Source organism: Spironucleus salmonicida, chromosome 2 (assembly GCF_000497125.1).
Source record: "Spironucleus salmonicida strain ATCC 50377 chromosome 2, whole genome shotgun sequence".
In the NCBI taxonomy this organism is placed as follows: Eukaryota; Fornicata; order Diplomonadida; family Hexamitidae; genus Spironucleus; species Spironucleus salmonicida.
The window spans coordinates 1416799-1439250 of record NC_090597.1 but is presented as its reverse complement, the minus strand read 5'-3'; the positions used below and the strand labels follow the sequence as shown (position 1 = coordinate 1439250).

General features: G+C 38.2%; 9 protein-coding genes across 9 annotated transcripts; 5 read left to right on the top strand and 4 right to left on the bottom strand. All coding sequences in view use genetic code 6, as the record gives it.

Moving 5' to 3' along the window:
- Window positions 1–69: 69 nt before the first annotated feature.
- On the bottom strand, window positions 70–3906 carry SS50377_22000 (uncharacterized protein; the record flags this gene model as incomplete). The annotated part of the gene is made up of 1 exon (XM_067905892.1): window positions 70–3906. The coding sequence occupies one exon, from the start codon at window positions 3904–3906 to the stop codon at window positions 70–72; it is 3837 nt and encodes a 1278-aa protein (XP_067767209.1).
- A 134-nt stretch (window positions 3907–4040) lies between these two features.
- Window positions 4041–5195, bottom strand: SS50377_21999 (Elongation factor 1-gamma; the record flags this gene model as incomplete). Its single annotated transcript, XM_067905891.1, has 1 exon — window positions 4041–5195. One exon carries the CDS (start codon window positions 5193–5195, stop codon window positions 4041–4043), a length of 1155 nt encoding a protein of 384 aa, XP_067767208.1.
- A 242-nt stretch (window positions 5196–5437) lies between these two features.
- On the bottom strand, window positions 5438–6064 carry SS50377_21998 (uncharacterized protein; the record flags this gene model as incomplete). Its single annotated transcript, XM_067905890.1, has 1 exon — window positions 5438–6064. The coding sequence occupies one exon, from the start codon at window positions 6062–6064 to the stop codon at window positions 5438–5440; it is 627 nt and encodes a 208-aa protein (XP_067767207.1).
- A 3641-nt stretch (window positions 6065–9705) lies between these two features.
- SS50377_21997 (uncharacterized protein) lies at window positions 9706–10767 on the bottom strand (the record flags this gene model as incomplete). The annotated part of the gene is made up of 1 exon (XM_067905889.1): window positions 9706–10767. The coding sequence occupies one exon, from the start codon at window positions 10765–10767 to the stop codon at window positions 9706–9708; it is 1062 nt and encodes a 353-aa protein (XP_067767206.1).
- A 678-nt stretch (window positions 10768–11445) lies between these two features.
- SS50377_21996 (Cytosolic heat shock protein 70) lies at window positions 11446–13422 on the top strand (the record flags this gene model as incomplete). The annotated part of the gene is made up of 1 exon (XM_067905888.1): window positions 11446–13422. One exon carries the CDS (start codon window positions 11446–11448, stop codon window positions 13420–13422), a length of 1977 nt encoding a protein of 658 aa, XP_067767205.1.
- Window positions 13423–13678: 256 nt separating this feature from the next.
- SS50377_21995 (Cytosolic heat shock protein 70) lies at window positions 13679–15667 on the top strand (the record flags this gene model as incomplete). Its single annotated transcript, XM_067905887.1, has 1 exon — window positions 13679–15667. One exon carries the CDS (start codon window positions 13679–13681, stop codon window positions 15665–15667), a length of 1989 nt encoding a protein of 662 aa, XP_067767204.1.
- Window positions 15668–15923: 256 nt separating this feature from the next.
- SS50377_21994 (Cytosolic heat shock protein 70) lies at window positions 15924–17912 on the top strand (the record flags this gene model as incomplete). Its single annotated transcript, XM_067905886.1, has 1 exon — window positions 15924–17912. The coding sequence occupies one exon, from the start codon at window positions 15924–15926 to the stop codon at window positions 17910–17912; it is 1989 nt and encodes a 662-aa protein (XP_067767203.1).
- Window positions 17913–18168: 256 nt separating this feature from the next.
- On the top strand, window positions 18169–20157 carry SS50377_21993 (Cytosolic heat shock protein 70; the record flags this gene model as incomplete). Its single annotated transcript, XM_067905885.1, has 1 exon — window positions 18169–20157. The coding sequence occupies one exon, from the start codon at window positions 18169–18171 to the stop codon at window positions 20155–20157; it is 1989 nt and encodes a 662-aa protein (XP_067767202.1).
- A 256-nt stretch (window positions 20158–20413) lies between these two features.
- Window positions 20414–22402, top strand: SS50377_21992 (Cytosolic heat shock protein 70; the record flags this gene model as incomplete). Its single annotated transcript, XM_067905884.1, has 1 exon — window positions 20414–22402. The coding sequence occupies one exon, from the start codon at window positions 20414–20416 to the stop codon at window positions 22400–22402; it is 1989 nt and encodes a 662-aa protein (XP_067767201.1).
- Between the last annotated feature and the right edge of the window lie 50 nt (window positions 22403–22452).

The window sequence follows — 22452 nt, the reverse complement described above, 5'->3', positions numbered from 1 at the left end:
ATTATAGTTTTTTATATTTCTATCAAAAAACCAATAAAATAAAATTTCATAAATATATTAATACTCCCCTCACTTCTTATTTTTAGCACTTCCAGCTCGGCTACTCTTCTACACAACAGCTACTTCCACAATATCTATTTCAGTGCCTGTAACTCCCATCAACTTCTCTTATACCTATTCTTTAATTTCTTCCGCCAAAAATAATGTTTGGACCCCAAAAACTTCAATTTATTCTCCTTAACCGCTTTAAAATTATCCACTGAAATCTAATGCCAAAATTTCTGAAATTTATTGGCCAAAAAGTGCCATTTAAACAACTTTTTTAGTCTATAAGTCGAAAATTAGTTCACACTTAGCCTCAAATCCAATACCAGGGAGCAATAAAAGCATTAAAAACACTACATTTTTAGCTTGTTCAGCAAAAACTGTCATTTCTGCAAATTTTTGAATATAAAGTCTCAAAAACTCCCTGGTATGCTACTTTGATTCGATAATTTTTGGTGCATTTTCAGACAATTCCAACATTTTAAAATACTATTATTATTCGCCAAAAATAATTAATTCTGGCTAAACTTTGACCTCAATTTCTTACTATTTTGATTATTTTGGAGCGGATTATGGTCGTTAAAATGTACTTAGTGTCAAAAGTTCTTTGAATAAACTCAAAATTTACTCAAATTACGCTAAATTTATCTAAATTTTCAAACTTGCTATTTAGCGCACGAAAGGTGCATCGTAGAAAGTGTGTTTTTATTGCAAAATTGTAGCTCCTTTTTTGGCTTTTGGATTTGGATCTGAAATCTGAAAATTCTATATTTTTTTGATAACAAGTAAATCTGATAGAACTCGGATTGTTTCTGGCTCGTTAAGAGCTAATTTTTCGGCTAAAAGTTCCTAGTTAACTAAATTTGAAGAATGAAAAATTAAATCTAAATCTGACTCCTAAATCTCAATAAAACAAGTCTTAAGAGGCAATATTGGCTTAAAAATTGATTAAATATGCGATAAATCAATTTCAATATTAAGTTAATCTCTCAAATCGGAATAAATATCCTAAATAAAAATTTGCTCTTCTGCTAGAATTTCCTAACTTTCTTTACATTTTTAAAGGAAAAATTCGGTTTGATTCGATTCTTTACAACTTTAATTAATAGCCTATAATGTCAATAAATAGAGTCGTTGGCTTAATTTCACACTCCTGTCTACCCCATTTTCAATTTCTTTTTACAATATTAGTACAATTTCGCTGATTTCAGTCTTTAGAGAATTGCTTTCTTGGATTAAGCAGAATTTGCTACTGATATCTACAAAAATCTCTTCAATCTATTCTTCCGTAAATTCATTTACTGACAAAAGTTTTCTTTGCAATTCGCTATCAAAATTGACTAGTTAGTCCGTTTTAAAGCTTAGACTATCTTAAGTATTATTTTAGATGTCAAAAATTTATCGAAGAAAGTCATAAAATAAAAATGGAAGAAAACTTATATTTAATAACTAATCAATTTTAATAGCTAATTACTATACAACCAAGTCATTAAAATATACATGGTAGTCATTGTTGGTGAATATTTCTACCAAATTATCATCTAACCAATATTTTACTAAAAACTATTCTAGTTTTAAAATATCTCCAGAAACATCGAACTCACAATTTTCAGTCATAGTTTTTTCTTCGAAAATCGATTGAATAACACAATTTTTAGCAAAAATTTCATCTAATTATTCAACAAAATTCTCACGCATTTCATGTACAAAATTTTCAATTTTTGTTTATTTTTGAGACGAAAAATTTAGTTAACCATCTATTTCATCACTAATTTTGGACATGGAAATATCGAACTAATTTAAGATTTAAAATATTGAATTTTTACGTAAAATTAAGGTTTTTAAACTTAAAGTTCGAAATAATAATTATATATTAAATAATATTGATTTCTGTTCTATTCTTATCTTATCATAGAATTTATTTGTAAGTTACTTTATAATAATAGCCTTTAAAGATGGTTATAGAATTTTTTAAATACTATTTATTTCTATATTAGAGCGGAATATAATTGAAGGTAAAAGTTAGCACTTATTCTTTAATGATTCGAAGTCTGATTTCAAATTTCCTGTAAGTTAAGTAAAAGATGATAGATCTAAAGAGTCAATTTCCAGGGTAGTAAGATTTTTGAAAGAATTTGACGAATAGAAATTCAACATAATTGTTTGTGCCTATTTGTACATTGTTTATAAGGCTATTACACTTTCATCAACTATCTGGTCAACTTTAATCTCAGAAAATTCAGCAGCTTAAAAAACTGATTTTTATTGCCATTGTTACATTATAGTCTCAGTCTAATCTGTTTCAGTTTTCTTCCCTTTTTATTATTATTAAACACGTATTTCAAGTTTGTAGTAATCTTCTTTTGTTAAAAAACAAATATCTGAAAAATTGGAAATAGATATTTATTAGAACTTAGATTTCAAATTGGCATCAAAAGCAGTTTTTAAAGGATCAGTAGAACCTGCAGATTTTGGTTTATTTGACAAAGAACTCTGGTTTGGCGAATTGAATATTTGAGTGAATTTAATGAAAGCCGTAACTATGAATTAAAATTGATTTTCTACTTCACTTAGTTATTTTGCAACTTTAACAGGATAATAAATATTAATTTGGTTTTCTATCTCTATTTCAGATTCTTTTGTTACAATGACATTACTATTTTCAGCTTTACTCGTATTAAACTAAGATTAATTTAACATCTCAAATACGAAATAGTTTTCCAGTCCATTTATTTTATAAATTAAAAAATTAATTCTAGCTTATAATATTTATTCATTTGTAGCTGTTTTCAAGAATTTATCTGAATCAGAAATTGTTGGAATAATCATTAATGTCTCATTTAGTGTGATAGGTACCTGCGATGTTCTATTTTTAATTTTTAACTCAATTTAAGCTTTTTTAATTGAATCATTAAAAACTATAAAATTTTCTTTGAGCGCAGATATTTCAGAATTATTTATGGTTTTAAAACTAAAAAAATTTATATCCCCGACTATATTCATGATAGAATCTTCATCAATGTTTAGACTCTCTTCATGAGAATATAATGTAATTTTTGGCTAAATAACAGAACCATCACCTTAAATTATTTAAGGAGCTAAAAGTTAGTTTTAAATAGATATATTTATTTCTAGTTTAGCATTTTGTGCAATTAATAAATTTAGTTCAGAATTGATAAAATCTTAAAATTCGAACGGATCGTTACCTCCAGTACCAATAATTCTTCCTTACTTTAAATAACTCTCTAAGCTTTCATTTTAAAACTGTTCGCATATTAAATTATCCGAAAATAATGGATAAATCTCCTCTAATTCTCCTTTTTTTACATTATACGAGTCTTATATTTTCTATACATCAAGCACTCCAACAACCTATTCTAGCATCTCCTCCATTAGACCATAACATATTTTGTACTTATTTTATTTTAAAAACTCGCTGTGAAGACTTGTTTTCAATGTTTTCAATGCTAATTTGTCAGCAAAATCTGCATCTTCTCTTTCCATCAAAGATCTATTTTTTAGGTATTCCAGTTCTTAAATTAAAGTTGTACGCTATGGTTTTTCGGCTTCAGAAATTTCAATATCCGATGAGTCTTCCTGAGGTGGTGTTTTTGGTGGTATTATGAGTGGTGTAGAAGTAGCTTCTAAAAGACTCTACATATTTAAAATCCCGCGCTATTTCTCATGTTTCTAAGGCTAATTTATAGTGGCTGCTTCTTATTTCTATTATTTAGTAAATGCAAGAATATCGGATTGGGTCTAATACTGATTAAAATTCTATAGTTTTTGCTAAAGGTTCTATCGTTTTGCCTGAAGAGCTGCCTCCATTTCGGCGTTAACAGTGTACATGAGATTTTTCATATTTTGCGGAATGGTTAAATATAGTATAATCATATAATAAATATTAAGTCTTCTCAAATAATAAAAAATTGATAAAATAAGATGAATTAAGGTTAAAGACTAGTAGCAAAGAAATAAATGAAAAACAATCACGATCAAACGAAGGTTTCGCCGTTACCATCAGCACACTTACCATAATTGACACCATGATACACCATATCCTTCTCTTCATCCCAGCACCAAACACGATGAATAAATTCACGAACTTCAGGCTTTTCGGTATCTTCGATTCTGATCCAATCAAAAGAGGCTATACCAGAGCATTCAGACCATTCAGGGATAACAACGTCATCATTCTTGGGCATAAGTACTACACCAATAACTTAAAAATGAGATTCGGCTTCATTCTTAACAACAATCATGTTGGCGAATGAATCTCTTTCAGCCTTCTCACCACGAAGTCTCTGGACGAGAACGGTAATAAGGTTTTTAGTTTTCCAATCTTCAAGGAAATTTTCTGGGAATTTATAAACCATTAACCAAAGTGAAAGTTCTTCAGGTTTATAAACATTGTTCCAAAAATTGTCCGAGAAATCCTCACCTTAATCCCATTTGAGGTTTTTGTAGAATCTCTTCCAAGCATTAAGATCAGTGGAATAAGTATACTTGGCTACCTTAGCGGCAGGTGCTGCAGCTGCAACAACTGGAGCAGTAACAATCAGAGCGCAAGGGAAAGCAGCGGTAGCATATTCAAAAGCACCGATGATAGAAGCAATAGGTCCAACGGCAGCAACAGTCTATGCATATCTCATCAAATGGATGAGCTTCTTATCACTCTTCTGGACATAACGGTTGATGTAACATTTGAGTAAAGAAACAAGATATACATCAGCTATAGAGATTCTCTCATCAACTAAGAATGTATGCATAGCAAGATAGTCAGATATCCAAGTTAAGCATTTTTCAACTTGGTCAAGAGCATTCTTGGCGGCAGCTTCAGAGAAAATTTTTTCATCCTTGCAGATAGCAATAAGATTACAACTCTTGTTAGCGAGAGACTGAACGGCATCTAACCAAGAGTCCACATTGGCTTTCTGAGCAATATTACGATCATAATAACATCCGCAATGTGACTTAACACCAATATAACGTAATATAGCTGGCATATAACGGACAGTTACTTCACCATCTACAAGAGTTGGTACAGTGCATCCACACTTAGATTCTTCAAAATCAATCTTCAAGTTGAAAAAAGCAGCAAGAATCTTGATAGGGTTAGCAGTGAGTTAGCATGAATACGTGAACTTCATTGAGTGAAGTGGTAGAAAGAAGAAAGAAATGAAATTACAAATAATTTATTATTAATAATATATAATAGTATAATTAAATTTATTACTAATATATTATTATATAAATTTAATTAAAAATAATTAAAATCACCCTATCCTTCCTTAAAATTCTATATCAGTTTATACATAATATTGTATTATAACTTTACATATCACCAATAAAAATTTAATATACACGCAAAATAAACCATAATAAATATAACTCACAAATAGTCAATAATTCCTGTTAAATCTTCTATTCTGTAATAACAATTTAGAAATGTTTGAAAACTAACAACCCCAGATTTTGATGCACCCAACGCCTAAAGTACCTTATCCTCTGAAATATTATATTCATCCCTAAAAATAGCGCACAACAATTTCGACTTTATAACCCCCACATGAGAATAATCTATTTTAAGAAAAATTATACATAACGGGCATATTTCTACTATTTATTAATGTAGCAAAATGTATTCTAATGTGAAATAAAGCTTCTTATTAACAGTTGGAGCCTTTATAACTTTCTATAAATTTTACTACTAATAAGTTTATTTATATATTTTTTCTATAAAGTCTTTACTTATATTCATGCGCATAGATAAAGACTCAAAAATAGATTCAATACTCGGGTTCTAATATAAATTCATAAACTATTTAGCAGACGTTGTAACATTGAACATATGTATTTGAATATTCGTCTATTCAAATTAGTAATTAACACAATCTGACATTGCGCGAATCGAAGAAAGTTACATATGTTTTTCGTGATTTAGCATAGCTTTTGTGATTGCCTAATTATTTGAATTGCTTACAAAGTTAAAGAACTAATTCGACGAAATTGTTCCCATTTTTATTATAAGTATAATTATGATTATATATTGTAATAATTAAGACGAAATTTTTTAAACTGCTAGGTTTTATATATAATATAAATTTAAAGTCCTTAGCTATCAAAGAGTTATAGTTTTTTATAATAATTATTATTTATCATAATATATCGACTAATACAATATATAAATAAATGGGGAGTGAAATATCATTAAATCTATCATTTAAATTTAAACTTAACTCTGCGTTTACAACTATTAATGATGTTAACAAATTAAATATTGATATTGACTCTGAATCAAAAATTATAGCAAGAGGAAATTTTTATACAGGTCGAATAAAAGAAATAGAATCTCCTTTTTATTTGCATCTTCATACCCTGGATCTGTCAGATAATTTAATTTGCCTTTTTGAAGCTAATTATGTCAGATTTTTATTTCTTTAAAGCAACAAACTAGAGAAATTTAATAGCAATTCCCACACCCTCTAGATTTTAAACATTTCGGATAATTTACTTAAAAATTTAACCCTAAGTGCACCTAATCTTTTAATTCTAAAGGCAAATGGAAATATGCTTACTACTATTCTTTATATTTAGTGCCCAAAACTTCAAGTATTAGAACTATCAGAAAATATGATTGACGCTATAAATCTTGAAGAATATTAAGAGTTACGGGAAATTTGTATAAACTATTGCGGATTAAAGTAAATTTAATTACCAACCAATTTAACCTCAATTACCTTGAATAACAACAAACTATAATCCTTGAGATATTTTGGAAAAAATTTAACTTATCTTGATATATCGTCGAACAATATTAAATAATTACAAGGTTATTTTTTAAAATTAATTACATTAAGCATATAATAGAATATTTATTTTGCTGATTTTGAATCCATTGTTAATTGCAATAATTTATAAAAGTTTAATGTTTAACATACTAAATTTAATCATTTATTTATGTTTATAAACTACTAAACTCTAGTTGATATAAATATTAAAAATACATTAATTTAAAACTATCACTGTTTAAGAAGAAATCAATATACAATAATTGAGGCTGATCCTAGTGTACAAATTGTATCTTTACCTATTTAAAATAACATTATCTTAGATGCAAGATGTAATTAAGATTCATAACAATATGATTTAATATAATTATGAGCTTAGGTTAATATTTTAGTTGATTATTAGATATAAAATATTTTAAAGTTTAATGATTTACGGCTATCATTAGTAGATACAATAATTATAAACTAGATACTCATATTATAGTGAGGTTTCCTTATTTTATGTTCATTATGATTTTTGAAATGATACTATTCAAAATGAACCCATATTATAAAAATATGTTAATTTTTGGATGTATTAGAATCATAGTTTAAACTTTTTGATAATATAAGTAGTTTATACGTACTTGATTGACTAATTTAGTATTATTGTAAATAATAATTTGCTATAATTGTATATTATCCCTATATACTAATAAAATTATCAAATATAATGAAAAAATATACACGTATTCATTATTATCAATATAATGACATACCTATTTATTTATTTATTTTTCGCATTTTGCTAGTATAGCTTTATCCAATTTTGTGGCAGCTAAAAATTATTATAAGTAATATAATATTGTTGTATATGCAAAGTGTGTTTATTTATAAATTTGTATAATTTAGTTATAGATATATTTGCAATAGAGGTACACTACTTTGAAAATCTTTAATTATTAAATTCCAAATACTTGGTATACTTTTTTATAGCATCTATATTATGTAAAGAAATATGATATTAACTGAAAATAACGGTAACATTATCTAGTGAATACGGAAGTATAGTAGTCATTATAATATTTTACATATTTGATATCTTCTTATAATAATATAAGTAATAAAATTACATATATATTTTAGAACTAAATTAAATTTACAACATTCTAGTTATAATTAATAATATATTCTTAACCAGAGAACTAAAAGCATATATTGTTAAATCTTTAATTTAAGATGATAATAACTAGTGGAATTAGACTTTATTTATATAATTTTATTTTAAAAAATACTTGCTTCTAAACCAAAAATATATATATAGTGGAATCTAAATTGGTATTATTGTATGCAAATCCATTGTTAAATATTTATTATTATGTCAAGAAACGTAAGTTAAATTGCTTCAACAAATGAGTATTTATATATTTGGTTCATTCTATTTTAACTTAAGATAATATATGAAGATTTTCTTATATAAATTTTACAGATGTTTGATGATGAATTATGTTTTAAAAATCATAAATATATAAATATTTTATGTTTAATTATTATTTTAGGATATGATATTACTAATTTTAGTTTGCCTAACTAGTTTTATTATTTTCTATTAATCTATATTTCATGTTTTAAATATATGTTATATACAAAAAATCATAGCTTTTATCAAAATCTATTAACTATTCTAAATTTAAGGAAATACTGTACTTTATTTATATGTTTTTTAATAATTTATTGGAAGATAATTTTTAATAAGTTGTTAAGAATTTGTTTCTTTACTATTATCTTTATTTATTTGGTAACTAAAGAACCCATTAATCTTTATACAATCTCAACTTTTAAAATAATCTGGAAAATTGTATAAATTTAAAATAAAACTGATATTTAGATACTCATTTTATTTTATAAAATTCGATATGATCAGAAACTATAATACAAAATAAAATTACAAAATGTCGTTATATATTTGTAATTTCCTATATAATATCTAGTTTTAATATAAAATAATAATAATATCTTAATTTTTATGTTGAAAACCTGTTTTAGTATTAAAATATTTAATCACACTAAAATAACTATAAGAATAAATTATTGATCATATTTTAGTACAATAATAATTTTTATATAGGTACATGTTATACGTTATTTATATAATAATTTAAGATTCCAAATTAGTATTCGTTCTCACAATATAAATATTTGAACATATAATGTATATGTAAGAGATTACATGAGAATATAGCATAAATTATGAGTAACTATATATTTTATAAACAAGATACAGATTTTGTTGTTATTTGGTAAATAAGACAATGAAATATTTTGAATTTCCATTAATAAAATTACATTGAATAATTTATTTGATAGTGTAAGATGTATAAAAATGCCGAATATTAACGTGAATCGTTATACTGAGATTCTAGGATGCAATACTAATATTAACTAAAAGATATTATAGTAGAAATAAACATAGAGTTATTGCAGTTTCTTTTTATGTACTAAAATAATTAAATTACTATATATTATTATCACATATCATTAAATAAATTTATTATAGTTTTCCATTTTTAAAATATGTTAAGTAATAATCCCAATATAACAGATAATTCAAATACAGTTTAAATGTATATCATTATATATAAATATTTACTAATTCCAAAAGTATAGGTTCTCATTGTGATTCCAAAACCACAATCAAAAATGATAACCACACCAAGATGCTCCTATTACATGGATGATTAAAGCTCTCATTCACATATTATAGACTATACCCATTAAAAACGGATGCATATATAAATTACGCGACAAGTTAAATAAAAATAATATAAAGTTTATGGAGTCTTCGGAATGTTTGGATTTATTAACTGAAATTTTAATGAACACAAATCTTTCACTCATCTATTTCCTTTTCAAATTCTACGACATAATCTTAATCATTAAAACAGCTTTATAGGTCTTATCCCTATTTTCCAACATTAAAAAATAATGGTAATAAGTGCTTTGGGATAGCACCTTTAATAATTTAAACATCTTTTTTGTTTTAGTTTTAACATATACCTTCAAAGCTATACAAAACACTCTTAGCTTAACTAATGCCTTCTGGGCAAAGTTAGATTACGGGGTAGTCAAAAAGATCCTATTTCTTACATAAAAAATCGTATAGCATTTTTTATTACTTAAGACTTTAATTCTTTGACTCAATCATATCTTCTTAATCTATATCATCTGCATCTACTTTACCTCGGCCTGCAAGCTTTATATACAGCTCATTTTCAGGTAAATTTAATAATTCTTTTTCGCTCTTTTCGTCATTAATTTCTTCAGATGATTCACTTTCACTAGAAGATTGGTCTTCTGAATCAGCAAAAATTGCAGTTTGAGCCTCATAATCAATATTTTCATAAATTTTTAGAGGATCTAAGAAGTCTATTTTTTCAATTTGAGCAAGTCCGAAAAATACACGTCCGGGAAGAAATGTAGATGAGTGACCTAAGGTTACTTGCGATTATTATATTAAATGTTTCAATTTTTGAGCATCTAAATTCAATTATTATTAAGAAAATTTATAATAGGCTGCAGTATCAAAAAAAGCGATAAGTGTTCTTCTAGATAAGTTAGCTGAGTTGGGGTCAATTCCATTTTCAATCAGAGCCTGAACGAGAGGATCAGAAATGTCGTTCATTATTTTTTATGGGGATGTAAATTTTGTTGGAGTAAACGTATTTTGAGTGAAATATTATAAAGAAATTTTCTAAGGAACAAATAATTTTGTCGAATAAATAGGTAATTCGAAAGAGTGTATTTTCCAACGAGAGACTTATGATATTTCTGGCAATGGCTCTTACTTTTTGATAAAATTCATAATTGAATTCTTTGGTGATTATTTTGGCTTTAATAACCCAGGGGTTTTAGGTGAAGTTGCTGCTGATTTTGTTTTAGGTTTTTCAATCATTTACTGATTACTACAATAATTATATATACTATATATTATTTAAGTAATAATAAGTTAATATTGCTTATTATTAAAATAAAACTTAATGTATGTTTGAGCAGTTCTAAATGAATCTAGTATCACTATATAATAAAGTATTGTTGCTTTATTAGATAATTTTTATATATCGTAAAATACTATTTCATATTTGATTTAAGGATCAATTAACTATGTATATGATTTCGTTTTTTATATCTTTGAAGGGATACAGGTAATATAGCGGTATTATTGTAGACAATAATAATAAGTTTGATTTACATATATCACTGAGTCGATATAAACTCTAATATATAATTTATATAAAATATATTGATTAGATTATACGAGTTATTTTTTAGCACTTAAGTATTGTATTAGCTGAGTTCCAATTTGTTATTTTATATTAGTATAATATAAATGACTAGGAATCAATAAACGAATTGATTGCATAAAATGATATTAATATGAGTTCAGATTAACTATTCTTTCGTGCAATTATACTTTGTAATTAGTATTTACTTATATATGTTTTGTGAAATACGTGAGTTTTATAGATTAAGTAAAATTTTCATTATTTGAATTATATATAATTCTATAAAAGTACTATCCTTCCAGAATCAATTTTGATAAATTTTACAAATTTATCCCACTTCCTTATAAATGTCTGCCCCAGCAATTGGTATAGATTTAGGTACTACCTACTCTTGTGTTGGTGTCTTCCAGAATGAACGTGTCGAGATTATCGCCAATGACGTCGGTTCCTACACCACACCCTCTTACGTTGCCTTTACCGAGAACGAGCGTCTCATCGGTGAGGCTGCCAAGAACCAGGCTTCCATGAATGCCGAAAACACCGTTTTCGATGCTAAGCGTCTCATCGGTAGAAGATTTTCCGAGGCTGACGTTTAAGACGATATGAAGCACTTCCCCTTCACCGTCGTCGGCGTCGATGACAAACCAATGATCGAAGTAGTTTACAAGGGCGAAACTAAACGTTTCACTCCAGAGGAAATCTCATCCATGATCCTCCTCAAGATGAAGTAGACTGCCAACGATTTCTTAGGCAAGGAAGTACAGGACGCTGTTATCACCGTTCCAGCTTATTTCACTGATGCCCAGCGTAAAGCTACCCAGAATGCCGCTCAGATCTGCGGGCTCAACTGCCTCAGAATCATCAATGAGCCTACCGCTGCCTGTATCGCGTATGGTTTCCTCCAGAAGCACAAGGACACCGCCAAGGGCGAGGAGAACATTCTCGTCTTCGATTTCGGCGGTGGTACCTTCGACTCTTCTATCCTCAATTTAGACAACGATGTTTTCGAAGTCCGTGCCACTGCTGGTAACTCTCATCTTGGTGGTGAGGATATCGACAACAGACTCGTTAACTATTTCGTCACCGAGTTCAAGAAGAAACACAACAAGGACATTTCCAACAACAATCGTTCCCTCCGCCGTTTAAGAACTTCAGTCGAGCGCGCTAAGCGTACCCTATCTTCCTCCCAGACCGCATCTGTTGAAATCGAGTCTCTTTTCGAGGGCATCGACTTCTTCTCTCAGATCACCCGCGCTAAGTTTGAAGATCTTGTAAACGACCTTCTCCGCAAGACTATCGAGCCCGTTGACCGTGTCCTCCGTGATGCTAAAATGTCCAAATCCGAAATCGACCAGGTCGTTCTCGTTGGTGGTTCTACCAGAATCCCCAAGGTGCAGCAGCTTATCAAGGACTACTTCAATGGTAAGGATCCTCTGAAGACCCTCAACCCAGACGAAGCCGTCGCGTACGGTGCCGCCGTCCAGGCAGCTGTGTTATCTTCCGACAAGACCCAGGCCCAGGGTACTGGTAACATCCTCCTCCTCGACGTTTGCCCCCTTTCCCTCGGTATCGAAACCTCCGGCTCCAACATGACCGTCCTCATCCCCCGTAACACCACCATCCCTGCCAACAAGAAGGAGACGTTCACCACTTACGCTGATAACTAGACCACCGTTACTATTCGCGTTTTCGAAGGCGAGCGCCCCATGACCAAGGACAACAATCTCCTCGGCACTTTTGACCTTACCGATATCCCAGCAGCCCCTCGCGGCCAGCCCAAGATTGAGGTTACCTACGATCTCTCAGTCGACGGCATCCTTACCGTTACTGCCAAGGATCTATCCGGCACTGGTAATACCAAGTGTCTTACCATTAACCAGAAGTCCAACCGTCTCTCTGACGACGAAATTGAACGCATGGTCCGTGAAGCCGAGCAGTTCAAGGGCGAAGACGAGAAGATCCGTGCTGGACAGCAGTCCAGAAACGAGCTTGAGAGCCTGCTCTTCAGCACCCGCTCCCAGCTCGATGGAACTGGCGAGCAGAAGCTCCCCATATCCGATGAGGAGAAGAAGCTGATCACTGACAAGCTGAACGAGATTTTGGCCTGGATGGAATCCAACAAGCTCGCCTCGAAGGAAGAGTACGACGAAAAGAAGAAGGACTTCGAAGCAATCGTCCACCCTATCATGTCCAAGCTTTACGGTCAGGCTGGTGGTATGCCCGGCGGAATGCCTGGTGGCTTCCCTGGTGGATTCCCCGGAGGTGCTGCCCCCGCTGGTGCTGCGCCTGGCGCCGCTGGCCCATCTGTTGATGACCTTGACTGAGCGTATTTTTGTTATTTCATGGCTATGGCGAACACGAGCTTTCTCTATGCGGTCCACTTGTTCCAGTTAGCCATAGGCTTCCACGAAATCCCCAGGGGTACGACTATGGCAGGCGGCGGTAATATATGTTCTTGGCAGACCATAAGGATTTGCTGTCAACTTTGAAAAAGTGCAGTATATTAAGGTTATATCTTTTTATTAACTAATTTAGGAGAATTTATTCAGCCATGGGAAAATTTATCCCACTTCCTTATAAATGTCTGCCCCAGCAATTGGTATAGATTTAGGTACTACCTACTCTTGTGTTGGTGTCTTCCAGAATGAACGTGTCGAGATTATCGCCAATGACGTCGGTTCCTACACCACACCCTCTTACGTTGCCTTTACCGAGAACGAGCGTCTCATCGGTGAGGCTGCCAAGAACCAGGCTTCCATGAATGCCGAAAACACCGTTTTCGATGCTAAGCGTCTCATCGGTAGAAGATTTTCCGAGGCTGACGTTTAAGACGATATGAAGCACTTCCCCTTCACCGTCGTCGGCGTCGATGACAAACCAATGATCGAAGTAGTTTACAAGGGCGAAACTAAACGTTTCACTCCAGAGGAAATCTCATCCATGATCCTCCTCAAGATGAAGTAGACTGCCAACGATTTCTTAGGCAAGGAAGTACAGGACGCTGTTATCACCGTTCCAGCTTATTTCACTGATGCCCAGCGTAAAGCTACCCAGAATGCCGCTCAGATCTGCGGGCTCAACTGCCTCAGAATCATCAATGAGCCTACCGCTGCCTGTATCGCGTATGGTTTCCTCCAGAAGCACAAGGACACCGCCAAGGGCGAGGAGAACATTCTCGTCTTCGATTTCGGCGGTGGTACCTTCGACTCTTCTATCCTCAATTTAGACAACGATGTTTTCGAAGTCCGTGCCACTGCTGGTAACTCTCATCTTGGTGGTGAGGATATCGACAACAGACTCGTTAACTATTTCGTCACCGAGTTCAAGAAGAAACACAACAAGGACATTTCCAACAACAATCGTTCCCTCCGCCGTTTAAGAACTTCAGTCGAGCGCGCTAAGCGTACCCTATCTTCCTCCCAGACCGCATCTGTTGAAATCGAGTCTCTTTTCGAGGGCATCGACTTCTTCTCTCAGATCACCCGCGCTAAGTTTGAAGATCTTGTAAACGACCTTCTCCGCAAGACTATCGAGCCCGTTGACCGTGTCCTCCGTGATGCTAAAATGTCCAAATCCGAAATCGACCAGGTCGTTCTCGTTGGTGGTTCTACCAGAATCCCCAAGGTGCAGCAGCTTATCAAGGACTACTTCAATGGTAAGGATCCTCTGAAGACCCTCAACCCAGACGAAGCCGTCGCGTACGGTGCCGCCGTCCAGGCAGCTGTGTTATCTTCCGACAAGACCCAGGCCCAGGGTACTGGTAACATCCTCCTCCTCGACGTTTGCCCCCTTTCCCTCGGTATCGAAACCTCCGGCTCCAACATGACCGTCCTCATCCCCCGTAACACCACCATCCCTGCCAACAAGAAGGAGACGTTCACCACTTACGCTGATAACTAGACCACCGTTACTATTCGCGTTTTCGAAGGCGAGCGCCCCATGACCAAGGACAACAATCTCCTCGGCACTTTTGACCTTACCGATATCCCAGCAGCCCCTCGCGGCCAGCCCAAGATTGAGGTTACCTACGATCTCTCAGTCGACGGCATCCTTACCGTTACTGCCAAGGATCTATCCGGCACTGGTAATACCAAGTGTCTTACCATTAACCAGAAGTCCAACCGTCTCTCTGACGACGAAATTGAACGCATGGTCCGTGAAGCCGAGCAGTTCAAGGGCGAAGACGAGAAGATCCGTGCTGGACAGCAGTCCAGAAACGAGCTTGAGAGCCTGCTCTTCAGCACCCGCTCCCAGCTCGATGGAACTGGCGAGCAGAAGCTCCCCATATCCGATGAGGAGAAGAAGCTGATCACTGACAAGCTGAACGAGATTTTGGCCTGGATGGAATCCAACAAGCTCGCCTCGAAGGAAGAGTACGACGAAAAGAAGAAGGACTTCGAAGCAATCGTCCACCCTATCATGTCCAAGCTTTACGGTCAGGCTGGTGGTATGCCCGGCGGAATGCCTGGTGGTATGCCCGGTGGCTTCCCTGGTGGATTCCCCGGAGGTGCTGCCCCCGCTGGTGCTGCGCCTGGCGCCGCTGGCCCATCTGTTGATGACCTTGACTGAGCGTATTTTTGTTATTTCATGGCTATGGCGAACACGAGCTTTCTCTATGCGGTCCACTTGTTCCAGTTAGCCATAGGCTTCCACGAAATCCCCAGGGGTACGACTATGGCAGGCGGCGGTAATATATGTTCTTGGCAGACCATAAGGATTTGCTGTCAACTTTGAAAAAGTGCAGTATATTAAGGTTATATCTTTTTATTAACTAATTTAGGAGAATTTATTCAGCCATGGGAAAATTTATCCCACTTCCTTATAAATGTCTGCCCCAGCAATTGGTATAGATTTAGGTACTACCTACTCTTGTGTTGGTGTCTTCCAGAATGAACGTGTCGAGATTATCGCCAATGACGTCGGTTCCTACACCACACCCTCTTACGTTGCCTTTACCGAGAACGAGCGTCTCATCGGTGAGGCTGCCAAGAACCAGGCTTCCATGAATGCCGAAAACACCGTTTTCGATGCTAAGCGTCTCATCGGTAGAAGATTTTCCGAGGCTGACGTTTAAGACGATATGAAGCACTTCCCCTTCACCGTCGTCGGCGTCGATGACAAACCAATGATCGAAGTAGTTTACAAGGGCGAAACTAAACGTTTCACTCCAGAGGAAATCTCATCCATGATCCTCCTCAAGATGAAGTAGACTGCCAACGATTTCTTAGGCAAGGAAGTACAGGACGCTGTTATCACCGTTCCAGCTTATTTCACTGATGCCCAGCGTAAAGCTACCCAGAATGCCGCTCAGATCTGCGGGCTCAACTGCCTCAGAATCATCAATGAGCCTACCGCTGCCTGTATCGCGTATGGTTTCCTCCAGAAGCACAAGGACACCGCCAAGGGCGAGGAGAACATTCTCGTCTTCGATTTCGGCGGTGGTACCTTCGACTCTTCTATCCTCAATTTAGACAACGATGTTTTCGAAGTCCGTGCCACTGCTGGTAACTCTCATCTTGGTGGTGAGGATATCGACAACAGACTCGTTAACTATTTCGTCACCGAGTTCAAGAAGAAACACAACAAGGACATTTCCAACAACAATCGTTCCCTCCGCCGTTTAAGAACTTCAGTCGAGCGCGCTAAGCGTACCCTATCTTCCTCCCAGACCGCATCTGTTGAAATCGAGTCTCTTTTCGAGGGCATCGACTTCTTCTCTCAGATCACCCGCGCTAAGTTTGAAGATCTCGTAAACGACCTTCTCCGCAAGACTATCGAGCCCGTTGACCGTGTCCTCCGTGATGCTAAAATGTCCAAATCCGAAATCGACCAGGTCGTTCTCGTTGGTGGTTCTACCAGAATCCCCAAGGTGCAGCAGCTTATCAAGGACTACTTCAATGGTAAGGATCCTCTGAAGACCCTCAACCCAGACGAAGCCGTCGCGTACGGTGCCGCCGTCCAGGCAGCTGTGTTATCTTCCGACAAGACCCAGGCCCAGGGTACTGGTAACATCCTCCTCCTCGACGTTTGCCCCCTTTCCCTCGGTATCGAAACCTCCGGCTCCAACATGACCGTCCTCATCCCCCGTAACACCACCATCCCTGCCAACAAGAAGGAGACGTTCACCACTTACGCTGATAACTAGACCACCGTTACTATTCGCGTTTTCGAAGGCGAGCGCCCCATGACCAAGGACAACAATCTCCTCGGCACTTTTGACCTTACCGATATCCCAGCAGCCCCTCGCGGCCAGCCCAAGATTGAGGTTACCTACGATCTCTCAGTCGACGGCATCCTTACCGTTACTGCCAAGGATCTATCCGGCACTGGTAATACCAAGTGTCTTACCATTAACCAGAAGTCCAACCGTCTCTCTGACGACGAAATTGAACGCATGGTCCGTGAAGCCGAGCAGTTCAAGGGCGAAGACGAGAAGATCCGTGCTGGACAGCAGTCCAGAAACGAGCTTGAGAGCCTGCTCTTCAGCACCCGCTCCCAGCTCGATGGAACTGGCGAGCAGAAGCTCCCCATATCCGATGAGGAGAAGAAGCTGATCACTGACAAGCTGAACGAGATTTTGGCCTGGATGGAATCCAACAAGCTCGCCTCGAAGGAAGAGTACGACGAAAAGAAGAAGGACTTCGAAGCAATCGTCCACCCTATCATGTCCAAGCTTTACGGTCAGGCTGGTGGTATGCCCGGCGGAATGCCTGGTGGTATGCCCGGTGGCTTCCCTGGTGGATTCCCCGGAGGTGCTGCCCCCGCTGGTGCTGCGCCTGGCGCCGCTGGCCCATCTGTTGATGACCTTGACTGAGCGTATTTTTGTTATTTCATGGCTATGGCGAACACGAGCTTTCTCTATGCGGTCCACTTGTTCCAGTTAGCCATAGGCTTCCACGAAATCCCCAGGGGTACGACTATGGCAGGCGGCGGTAATATATGTTCTTGGCAGACCATAAGGATTTGCTGTCAACTTTGAAAAAGTGCAGTATATTAAGGTTATATCTTTTTATTAACTAATTTAGGAGAATTTATTCAGCCATGGGAAAATTTATCCCACTTCCTTATAAATGTCTGCCCCAGCAATTGGTATAGATTTAGGTACTACCTACTCTTGTGTTGGTGTCTTCCAGAATGAACGTGTCGAGATTATCGCCAATGACGTCGGTTCCTACACCACACCCTCTTACGTTGCCTTTACCGAGAACGAGCGTCTCATCGGTGAGGCTGCCAAGAACCAGGCTTCCATGAATGCCGAAAACACCGTTTTCGATGCTAAGCGTCTCATCGGTAGAAGATTTTCCGAGGCTGACGTTTAAGACGATATGAAGCACTTCCCCTTCACCGTCGTCGGCGTCGATGACAAACCAATGATCGAAGTAGTTTACAAGGGCGAAACTAAACGTTTCACTCCAGAGGAAATCTCATCCATGATCCTCCTCAAGATGAAGTAGACTGCCAACGATTTCTTAGGCAAGGAAGTACAGGACGCTGTTATCACCGTTCCAGCTTATTTCACTGATGCCCAGCGTAAAGCTACCCAGAATGCCGCTCAGATCTGCGGGCTCAACTGCCTCAGAATCATCAATGAGCCTACCGCTGCCTGTATCGCGTATGGTTTCCTCCAGAAGCACAAGGACACCGCCAAGGGCGAGGAGAACATTCTCGTCTTCGATTTCGGCGGTGGTACCTTCGACTCTTCTATCCTCAATTTAGACAACGATGTTTTCGAAGTCCGTGCCACTGCTGGTAACTCTCATCTTGGTGGTGAGGATATCGACAACAGACTCGTTAACTATTTCGTCACCGAGTTCAAGAAGAAACACAACAAGGACATTTCCAACAACAATCGTTCCCTCCGCCGTTTAAGAACTTCAGTCGAGCGCGCTAAGCGTACCCTATCTTCCTCCCAGACCGCATCTGTTGAAATCGAGTCTCTTTTCGAGGGCATCGACTTCTTCTCTCAGATCACCCGCGCTAAGTTTGAAGATCTTGTAAACGACCTTCTCCGCAAGACTATCGAGCCCGTTGACCGTGTCCTCCGTGATGCTAAAATGTCCAAATCCGAAATCGACCAGGTCGTTCTCGTTGGTGGTTCTACCAGAATCCCCAAGGTGCAGCAGCTTATCAAGGACTACTTCAATGGTAAGGATCCTCTGAAGACCCTCAACCCAGACGAAGCCGTCGCGTACGGTGCCGCCGTCCAGGCAGCTGTGTTATCTTCCGACAAGACCCAGGCCCAGGGTACTGGTAACATCCTCCTCCTCGACGTTTGCCCCCTTTCCCTCGGTATCGAAACCTCCGGCTCCAACATGACCGTCCTCATCCCCCGTAACACCACCATCCCTGCCAACAAGAAGGAGACGTTCACCACTTACGCTGATAACTAGACCACCGTTACTATTCGCGTTTTCGAAGGCGAGCGCCCCATGACCAAGGACAACAATCTCCTCGGCACTTTTGACCTTACCGATATCCCAGCAGCCCCTCGCGGCCAGCCCAAGATTGAGGTTACCTACGATCTCTCAGTCGACGGCATCCTTACCGTTACTGCCAAGGATCTATCCGGCACTGGTAATACCAAGTGTCTTACCATTAACCAGAAGTCCAACCGTCTCTCTGACGACGAAATTGAACGCATGGTCCGTGAAGCCGAGCAGTTCAAGGGCGAAGACGAGAAGATCCGTGCTGGACAGCAGTCCAGAAACGAGCTTGAGAGCCTGCTCTTCAGCACCCGCTCCCAGCTCGATGGAACTGGCGAGCAGAAGCTCCCCATATCCGATGAGGAGAAGAAGCTGATCACTGACAAGCTGAACGAGATTTTGGCCTGGATGGAATCCAACAAGCTCGCCTCGAAGGAAGAGTACGACGAAAAGAAGAAGGACTTCGAAGCAATCGTCCACCCTATCATGTCCAAGCTTTACGGTCAGGCTGGTGGTATGCCCGGCGGAATGCCTGGTGGTATGCCCGGTGGCTTCCCTGGTGGATTCCCCGGAGGTGCTGCCCCCGCTGGTGCTGCGCCTGGCGCCGCTGGCCCATCTGTTGATGACCTTGACTGAGCGTATTTTTGTTATTTCATGGCTATGGCGAACACGAGCTTTCTCTATGCGGTCCACTTGTTCCAGTTAGCCATAGGCTTCCACGAAATCCCCAGGGGTACGACTATGGCAGGCGGCGGTAATATATGTTCTTGGCAGACCATAAGGATTTGCTGTCAACTTTGAAAAAGTGCAGTATATTAAGGTTATATCTTTTTATTAACTAATTTAGGAGAATTTATTCAGCCATGGGAAAATTTATCCCACTTCCTTATAAATGTCTGCCCCAGCAATTGGTATAGATTTAGGTACTACCTACTCTTGTGTTGGTGTCTTCCAGAATGAACGTGTCGAGATTATCGCCAATGACGTCGGTTCCTACACCACACCCTCTTACGTTGCCTTTACCGAGAACGAGCGTCTCATCGGTGAGGCTGCCAAGAACCAGGCTTCCATGAATGCCGAAAACACCGTTTTCGATGCTAAGCGTCTCATCGGTAGAAGATTTTCCGAGGCTGACGTTTAAGACGATATGAAGCACTTCCCCTTCACCGTCGTCGGCGTCGATGACAAACCAATGATCGAAGTAGTTTACAAGGGCGAAACTAAACGTTTCACTCCAGAGGAAATCTCATCCATGATCCTCCTCAAGATGAAGTAGACTGCCAACGATTTCTTAGGCAAGGAAGTACAGGACGCTGTTATCACCGTTCCAGCTTATTTCACTGATGCCCAGCGTAAAGCTACCCAGAATGCCGCTCAGATCTGCGGGCTCAACTGCCTCAGAATCATCAATGAGCCTACCGCTGCCTGTATCGCGTATGGTTTCCTCCAGAAGCACAAGGACACCGCCAAGGGCGAGGAGAACATTCTCGTCTTCGATTTCGGCGGTGGTACCTTCGACTCTTCTATCCTCAATTTAGACAACGATGTTTTCGAAGTCCGTGCCACTGCTGGTAACTCTCATCTTGGTGGTGAGGATATCGACAACAGACTCGTTAACTATTTCGTCACCGAGTTCAAGAAGAAACACAACAAGGACATTTCCAACAACAATCGTTCCCTCCGCCGTTTAAGAACTTCAGTCGAGCGCGCTAAGCGTACCCTATCTTCCTCCCAGACCGCATCTGTTGAAATCGAGTCTCTTTTCGAGGGCATCGACTTCTTCTCTCAGATCACCCGCGCTAAGTTTGAAGATCTCGTAAACGACCTTCTCCGCAAGACTATCGAGCCCGTTGACCGTGTCCTCCGTGATGCTAAAATGTCCAAATCCGAAATCGACCAGGTCGTTCTCGTTGGTGGTTCTACCAGAATCCCCAAGGTGCAGCAGCTTATCAAGGACTACTTCAATGGTAAGGATCCTCTGAAGACCCTCAACCCAGACGAAGCCGTCGCGTACGGTGCCGCCGTCCAGGCAGCTGTGTTATCTTCCGACAAGACCCAGGCCCAGGGTACTGGTAACATCCTCCTCCTCGACGTTTGCCCCCTTTCCCTCGGTATCGAAACCTCCGGCTCCAACATGACCGTCCTCATCCCCCGTAACACCACCATCCCTGCCAACAAGAAGGAGACGTTCACCACTTACGCTGATAACTAGACCACCGTTACTATTCGCGTTTTCGAAGGCGAGCGCCCCATGACCAAGGACAACAATCTCCTCGGCACTTTTGACCTTACCGATATCCCAGCAGCCCCTCGCGGCCAGCCCAAGATTGAGGTTACCTACGATCTCTCAGTCGACGGCATCCTTACCGTTACTGCCAAGGATCTATCCGGCACTGGTAATACCAAGTGTCTTACCATTAACCAGAAGTCCAACCGTCTCTCTGACGACGAAATTGAACGCATGGTCCGTGAAGCCGAGCAGTTCAAGGGCGAAGACGAGAAGATCCGTGCTGGACAGCAGTCCAGAAACGAGCTTGAGAGCCTGCTCTTCAGCACCCGCTCCCAGCTCGATGGAACTGGCGAGCAGAAGCTCCCCATATCCGATGAGGAGAAGAAGCTGATCACTGACAAGCTGAACGAGATTTTGGCCTGGATGGAATCCAACAAGCTCGCCTCGAAGGAAGAGTACGACGAAAAGAAGAAGGACTTCGAAGCAATCGTCCACCCTATCATGTCCAAGCTTTACGGTCAGGCTGGTGGTATGCCCGGCGGAATGCCTGGTGGTATGCCCGGTGGCTTCCCTGGTGGATTCCCCGGAGGTGCTGCCCCCGCTGGTGCTGCCCCTGGCGCCGCTGGCCCATCTGTTGATGACCTTGACTGAGCGTATTTTTGTTATTTCATGGCTATGGCGAACACGAGCTTTCTCTATGC